At 34.0% G+C, this 8685-nt stretch overlaps 1 protein-coding gene across 1 annotated transcript; it reads left to right on the top strand.

Annotated features, from left to right (window-relative positions):
* Positions 1-1077: 1077 nt before the first annotated feature.
* On the top strand, positions 1078-8211 carry LOC306861748 (cysteine and glycine-rich protein 2-like). The gene is made up of 6 exons (XM_079404183.1): positions 1078-1154; positions 2427-2547; positions 3910-4078; positions 5121-5250; positions 6465-6558; positions 7964-8211. The coding sequence occupies exons 2-6, from the start codon at positions 2436-2438 to the stop codon at positions 8038-8040; spliced, it is 582 nt and encodes a 193-aa protein (XP_079260309.1). The 5' UTR covers positions 1078-1154; positions 2427-2435; the 3' UTR covers positions 8041-8211.
* The last annotated feature ends 474 nt before the right edge of the window (positions 8212-8685 follow it).

Consider the following 8685-nt stretch of genomic DNA (forward strand, 5'->3'; position numbering starts at 1 on the left):
CAAAGTGTATCAGCTCCCAAAATGACAAGTGATGCATGCTGGGTAATTACAGGAGCTGATTTCTGCATAGCTTTAATTCATCATTCATCAGGCTGCTCTCACACATGCAGAATCAAATTGTCCTCAGTTAATTAGTGTAATTAAATTATGCCTGTCTGTGTGTTATGGCGAAATTGCATATTCTGGGTGCAATATGTTCTATGAACGGTTTACTTATACATTCCCAGTGAGTTATGAAAACGTTATTTCTGAATGTTTTTACTGAACTTTCAAAACGTCCAGTTTTTTTAATTTGTGAAAAATGTTTTTCATGCTTAGCCTATATACAAACATTCCATTTGATCATTTTGCAAACATTGTGGGAATGTTACATTTGAATGTTCTCTGTAACATTTGAAAAATGATAGAACGTTCAATTTAAATGTTGCAGAAAACGTTCCATGGATGATGTATAAATAACATTTGTGTGCTAACGTTTTAAAAGCATTGAACAAACGTTCTATTAATGTTACTGGAACAACGTTTGTCCATAAAAGCTAGTTAGCATAACAGTTAGCTGGGTTTAGCTTCTTTCTTTAAAAACAAATCATATAGCCTACAACTATTGGAAGTCATGCGCATTTTCCGTGGAAATAGATAGGTACATGGCATGTTAATACTTTTAATTGACCAGAAAGAGTCTTTTTCTTTAAAAGAATGATTCATTTTCATGATGTTCACGAACAAACGATTCTTACCACAGTAATACAGATCATTAATGTTCTTCAGGTATGTCTGATAATACAGGCATGATACATCAAGAATGAAATAAAGCCTCGTTTTAAAAGGGTTTAATATAAACTGAAGCATTTCAGTCAGTGTTTATGTTTCCACTGCACAAAGAAAATATATGACAGTTTTGTATTCTTAGTGCACACTTGCATACATATAAATAAATCATCTAAAGTGTTAAAAGTCCAAGTGAAGCATAACTTTATGAATCAGCCCACTGCTAAGTTCGTGAAGTAACTTTAGCCTTGTATTCAGCCGTCTGTGTGTGTGTGTGTGTGTTTAAAACACTCCTCCTTTTCCTCTGTAATTTGATGACATTCCAGCCTGTTGTCTGAAGCTCGCACACAGTTTGGGAATCTGCTGGAAAACACGTGAAAACTCAGGTAGGAGCGTTTTTAAACAACCTCGTGTGTTAAAGAAACTGATTCTGATTACTGGATTCAATATAAAACGTATTTTGAGCTCAATAATCAAAATCTTTTTTTTTTTTAGATACGATGCCAGTTTTCCAAATACTTAAAATGAATAAATGCATTATTTGTAATACTTAATGTACACAATATAAGACAAAACCTCTGAAAGGAAGCACTACTTTATATTTCTTTATATATTTTCTGCTTATTTAATATTTACGTTTAACATGTATCTGTTTGGTGCTTATCTATGTAATGTTTACTGATTCAATACATATATATATTTACCTGGGAGTTAAAATATGCATAAATAAACCTGCAGATGGAACCTCATCGATAAATATGCCATTTGCATGATTGATCTTATTAATTTCTCGAATTATTTGATGCACTTTCTCTCTCTCACACACACACAATGTTGCAGAACCTATCAGATTCATATTATTTGGTGTGCTACTGCTCTGTAGATCGTGATATTCATTCTCCATTGTGTTAGTGTTCCAAATATTGGTATTATCATGCATTTATTGTACTTTTCTCATGTCCTCAGATGTACACAGACATTACTAGCCTGCTCTTTAACAGTGGAGATATGAATATAAGACACGTGCATGCATTCACACACGGATACTGATGATGCTTTGAGATCCCTCATGTCTGCACATGTGTTCAGCCCATAATCACTCTTTTCATGCTTCATTCATTTATATTCTGAGTTATGATCTCATTTTATAGAGAACAGCTCATGTTTTCCTGGAGAGTTGAGGCCATGAAGTTTATGAGCACTTAGCCCTTTTATTTGAATATTGTTGGAGAGGTCTGATATCATTTTATTTGACTAGAACAACAGCAAATTGAAAGTCTGACTGCTGTTTTATTCAGACGCTTGTTTTGCCTTTTACTTCCAGACATTGTCCTTTTAACAAAAGACTCATTGGCTCTGTTTGACTCTCCATTGACCTGTAGCTCCTGGTGGTCTCGGTGTGTTTTGATGTTGGGGTCTCCAGACGTCTCCAGGGTGTTTACCGTCTGTAGTTTGTCTTTATTAGTTCAGACGGATGAAGTGGGTTTTTATGGAAATGTATATGTGGTCATAAATAAAACACTTCACAGCATGCCTGTAGACGTCTAGCACACCTGGACATTTTCCTGAGGTTGACCTCTGAACTTTGCAGGATGGACTTGGTTCCTTTTAAAGCTATGCTACTCCAGAGTTAATTGTATTTTCTCTGTTCTTCACAGTTTCTCATCATGCCATACTGGGGTGGAGGAAACAAATGTGGCGCCTGCCACGGGACGGTGTACCACGCTGAAGAGGTCCAGTGTGACGGCAGGAGTTTTCACAAGTGCTGCTTCCTCTGCAGTAAGTAAAATATCAAAACACTTTACTGTTCAGGTAAATCTCATGATATAGGTCCAGGCCACATTTCACCCATTTCAAAAATAAAGCAATTGTGTTTTGCATTGGATAAACAGAGCCTTTATTTTTATGACAATTAAGCATGTTTTCCATCCAAATATTTTCTTTTCTTCCTTTCCTTTCATTTCTTATTTTATTTTATAATTGTATTTTCATTTTATTTTATTTGTAATGGCCATTTTTCAGCGGTGATTCACATCACTGCATAAATAAAATATATTATAAATAAATCAGCAAACATTTACTTAATAGTTATAAAAAATATAATATATAAATATAAAGGATTATATAAATGATGCTGCTTTAATTTAATTTTATAATTGTATTTTTTAATTTGATTAGATTTTATTTAATTTTATTTGTAATGGCCATTAGTTTTGGTGGTGATTCACATTACGTCAATAAATACATGAATTAATTAATTAAATACATTTTAAGATCAGCAAACATATACTTAAGGGTTATAAAAAAATTAATATAAATTACTATATAAATGCTGTTGCAAAAATGCAAAGCTTAACATCTGGATTTTAGCTAAATTTCAAGTTACATATGAACTGAATACATTTTGTGACAGCAATTTTTTTAATCAAAATTCAAATAAACTTAAAATTTTAAATTCCTCAATATTCAGCAATATTTTTCTGACTTCATTTGTCCTGCAGTGACCGATCCAGACACCAGTGCTGTGTTTTAGTGAGATCTCACTTCGGCTCAATGCACATGCTTCACATTAGTGCTTTGCTACCAAAATGACAAAAACAATGCGGCCCACATGAGTGGTGTTTATTTGCCATGGGCCACAAAAGCCATTCTGTTCAGAACGAGATGATGATGAGTTACTGAGCGCTGAAACCATTTCCTCTATGACTAATGACTAAAGTTTGTAATCGACTCTGGCTATTTGCAGGAGCTTGCTGGACAAATGTGGACCATCACCTGACGTTTTTACGAGATATATAATGAGAATAATGGAGTTCAGGGATGTTTTGTTCAGCTGAATGAATAGTAAAGGGCTTTAACCACCCTGCTGTGGAATCATGTTTGTCTCTCCCATCAAAAACAGAGTCAAAGTCACATGATATTGCATTCTAGCGTCTAATCATGGGGTTAAAATGATAGATTATTAGTAGTGACTATTATTATTACTCATACTTTGAGTTAAAGGTTTAAGTCTCTAACTTCAAGAGATATGTTATTTCCTTTTGTAAGCTGCATAACAACATACTAAAATCCATTTAAAACTCGTTGCATTTAGTTGTGCATGGGGAAAGCTGCAAAAAATCAGTGTTTTGTCTCCTCCAGTGGTCTGTAGGAAGGGGTTAGACAGCACCACACTGGCCATCCATGACCAGGAAATCTACTGCAAGTCCTGCTACGGTAAAAAGTACGGGCCGAAAGGATACGGCTACGGTCAGGGAGCAGGAACGCTCAACATGGACCGCGGTGAGAGACTGGGCATCAAACCAGAAGAGTGAGCGTTTGCATTTTTAGTTCATATGGTGAATATTCTATACTGTACACTGTAACTATATTATAATGTAGTCGGTGTTAAATAATGAATGGTACGCACATCATTTATTGCATGTGTCATAGTGGTTTGGTACATATGCTAATAAAATGTTTGGATTAAATATCGTAATAGGCTGCATTTATTTGGTCAAAAATATAAATTTTTGAAATATTATTGTAATTTGAAATAACTGTTTTCTAATTGAATAGATTTTAAAATGTAATTTATTCAAAGTTGAATTTCCAGCATCATTACTCCAGTCTTCAGTGTCACATGATCTTCAGAAATCATTCTAATATGTTGATAATTTGCTGCTCAAGAAGCGTTTCTGATTATTATCAGTGTTGAAAACAGCTTCATATTTTAGTGGAAACCATGACACATTTTTGTTTAGGATTCTTTGATGAATTGAAAGTTCAAAAGAACAGCATTTAAAAAATATAAATCTTTTGTAACCTTATAAATATCTTTTCTGTCACTTTTGATCAGTATGATGTGTTTTTGCTAAATAAAAGTATTATTTTCTTCTTTATTTCCTAAGTCTTACTGACCCCATATTAGAATGATTTCTGAAGGATCTGGAGTAAAGATCTACAAATTCAGCTTTGCATCGCAGGAATAAATTAAATTTTAACACATATTGCAATAGAAAATTGTTCTTTTAAATTCTAATAATTTTTCATAATTTAACTGCATTTTTATCAAATAAATGCAGCTTTGGTGAGCAGAAGACATAATTATTCCTTTTGACCAGAAGTGTATTATTGTACGATTTCTAGAGGATTTTGTAAAGTCATTTTGTTGTGGAAGCAAATCCGTCCTCGGGTGTGTTCAGGCTCGCCGTCAGGTGATTATTGTTATGAAAGACTCTTTTATGTAAGCAGAGCTCCTGTACAGACCCAGGCGCCCTCTTCATACTCACCCGACACAAAGCGGCTCATTCAGGGCCCCTCGTTAGGCTGCGCTCCAGAAAACAGCATCTGACCTCTCTGTCTCCTACCAGAACCCAAACTCACCGACCCACCACCAACCCAAACCCGTCCAAGTTTGCGCAGAAGTTCGGCGGCTTGGAGAAGTGTGCGCGCTGTGGAGAGTCTGTGTACGCCGCGGAGAAAGTGATGAGCGCTGGGAAGGTGAGCCGATCAGACCTGGACATTATACACATTTAGATCAACATCAGTGTTTACTCTCTTCATGCACATACAAGCATCATCAGTGCATGTTAATGTAGTACATTGTTACAGCAATAATAACAAACAGATTCCAATCACACAGACACTCCAAGAAATGATTTCAAATATTTCGAGAATTAAGAAACATGTTTATTGATACTTGTTGATCTTGATCAGTGGTTTTCAACCACAGGCCCAATAATAATAATAAAAAACTTCAATTAAAATGCTTTAAAAAAGCCCTCTGGAATCACATGAACTGTAGTTAATGTATCTATGTCATGACTCTCAGTTTTTGTTAATAATATATTAAAGTATATATGAATTGGCTTGTGGCTATTAAAAAATATTTACTATTAAAATATTTAGATTAAGTATTAAAATAATAAAAATCTCTCTCCCCCCTTCTTTCTCTCTCTATATATAGTAAAATACATAACACTTTTATTTGGGGTAAATTTAAATAAATTATAATGCAATTATGAATTAGTTAACATCAATAGTTATTTCATACGTTTATATTTTTAAACCTTTTTATACTTTTTAATTTCAATTTATATGTATTTTGTTTCAAGTAATGGATTTTGTCAAATATTTATAGTTAACAATAATAATGATATTCAAGTAATAAATATAATATTATTATGTGTGTTATGCATAACTGATAAATTGGGAATCATAAAAAGTATTTTTTTCTCATATTTGTTTAATTTAAAAGTTTTACAATAACTAAAAATAAACTATATAAACAAATTCTCTTATCTTTTGAAATGGTTTTAGTTATTGATTATAACCATGACATATATATTACATATGTGTTATGCATAACTGATCAGAGTGGGATCATGATTTCTCATTTGATTGACATCACCCGTATTACTCACTCTGAAGTCACCGGGTCAGAAGTGTAACACATTTATACAAACATCACCGGGTTCAGAGGTTCACCTCAAGTTTACAGTGACTCAACTGACACTTTCTTTATGACCTCATGAGAGCTTGCAGATGCTTGGACAGATCTACTGCCAAAAAACCTCTTCAGCAGATCCGAGTGTGAAGCGTCTCGTCCAGTTTCTGTCTTTCTCGCTTTGATCACCAGGAAGTGATGAGCGCTTGATATCAGCTGGTTATGAGTTTCATGACCGCATGGTTTTCTTCTCGTGTCTGTCTTGCAGCCGTGGCATAAGAACTGCTTTCGCTGTGCTAAATGTGGAAAGAGTTTGGAGTCAACCACTCAGACGGAGAAAGATGGAGAGATCTACTGCAAAGGTCAGATTTCTGTAGAACAATCCTGATCTAAATTGTAATATACAACATTGAAGTGATGGTTCACCCAAAAATGTAAATTTGCTGTTCATTTACTCCCCCCTCAGTCCATCCAAGCTGTAGGTGACTTTTTTTTTTTTTCAGTAGAACAGTAAAGAAGATTTTTAGGTAAAACTGATTGTTGATTCATACATTGCAAGTCGATGGCTACCGGCACTTTTAGAGTCAAAAAAGTGCTCAATTAATCCCCGTGGCTCCTAATGATATTTTGAGGTCTTATGAAGTGAAATAATCATTCTGTGCAAGAAACTGAACATTATTTCCTGTAATCTGGAGCCTCAGATAAATGGTTCGGGGTGATGTTCAGTTCACGAATGAGTGATTCTTTTGAACCGGTTCTTTTTAGTGAACTAGTTGAACCAGTTCACCAAATCTAACTGAATCGTCTGACGCCGTTCATGGCTCGAGCAGCACAGATGTACAAGTTTCTCAATCTAAACTCACTTTCAGACGTCTGACAGTCACTCCTACCCTGAAATGAGCTAAAATACCCGTATATCTGATGCTATCATGAATGAACTGATTCAGTGCTCCAGTTCCTCCAACAGTCACTGAACTGAGGAAACAGTTTTACTCAGACCCATGACTGATTTATTGTTTATTCACTTTAGACATGTAAAACATTCACGTTTCAATTGCGTATACATTACATCATAATTACATAAACCACTGAATTGAACCAGTTCATTGAAATTAACTGTTCGAAAGAAGATTTCCTTGGATTACAGGTAATAATGTTGTAAATAATGTTCAGTTTCTTGCAAAGAGCGTTTGATTCGCTTCATAACTTTCTCAATATATCATCAAGAGCCACAGGGATTAATTTTGTGCAGTATAGTATGTGCTTATTTATTTGACTCTCAAAGTGAATCGCCGAAGATGACCACAGTTTCAGCTAAAATCTTCTTTACTGTTCTACAGAAGAAAAAAAAAAAGGGACCTGCTTCTTGGATGACCTGAGGGTGATAAATTAAAAACAATTTTCATTTTTGGGGGGGTGAAATGTCCCTTTAAGATAAAGAATAAACTGGAATATTCCATAAAGCATCATGATCCGTTTCTCAAACTCCTGGTTTTGAGGCCAGTGTCTGTCTGTCATACACATACAGGACGTTTCTCTGATAACAGGGAGCAACATCAAAACCACAAGCTGAATAACTAGATGAACCACTCTTGAGTGATTACGATCAAGAGTTAATGTTTAATCTGCAGTGATGACGCAACATCTGAACTCTTTGAGCAATGACAGTGAAAGCTCGTCATAGATGAGGTTTATCTTCAAAACTGATATGTCGCTCACTTATTATCTGCATTTGTGCTTAATTTCGTCTTTGTGTCTGTTTTTCAGCATGTTATGCAAAGAACTTCGGACCCAAAGGATTTGGATACGGTCAGGGAGCAGGAGGTCTGGTTCACACTCAATGATAGTCAGGACTTTGTACATTTCTTTACTATTATAATACACTCATTTCAAAAGAAGAAAAGGATTGCATAAAGAAAAAGACCATTGAGTGTTATATTTTCATGATAATTAAGCACATTTAGTCTCAAATTCTCATTTGTCAAGTATTGGAAAAATCTCACAATCCAATTTTCAATAAAAAAAAAAGTTATTATTAATATATATATATATATATATATATATATATATATATATATATACATACATACATAAAGGTTAATTTTCTTTATGCAAAATATTATGTTCACCATTTACACCAACTACAGGGTGTTAATTGTTCATAGAGGACCAGTTATATTTTCATTGCAATTAGGCAGATTTCTTCCCATATTCTCACTACCATATATGCAAGTAATTTATTTTTAAATTATTTATATATTAAATAATGTGATATTTAATATGTTATTTAATTTTAAATACAATTGTTTTATATAATGCAATTAGTTTTTTTTGGTAAAACAACAAAGCTACTGCATTACAGTGATGAGAATTTAGGAAAATGTCCCAATCTTTTTTACCCCAATTTTTGAGTCCAATTTCCCAATTATAAGTACCATAATGTAAAACATTTTAAAATAAATTTTAAATTAGTAATTAGAATTTGGGGA

Source organism: Barbus barbus, assembly GCF_936440315.1.
Source record: "Barbus barbus genome assembly, chromosome: 42".
In the NCBI taxonomy this organism is placed as follows: Eukaryota; Metazoa; Chordata; class Actinopteri; order Cypriniformes; family Cyprinidae; genus Barbus; species Barbus barbus.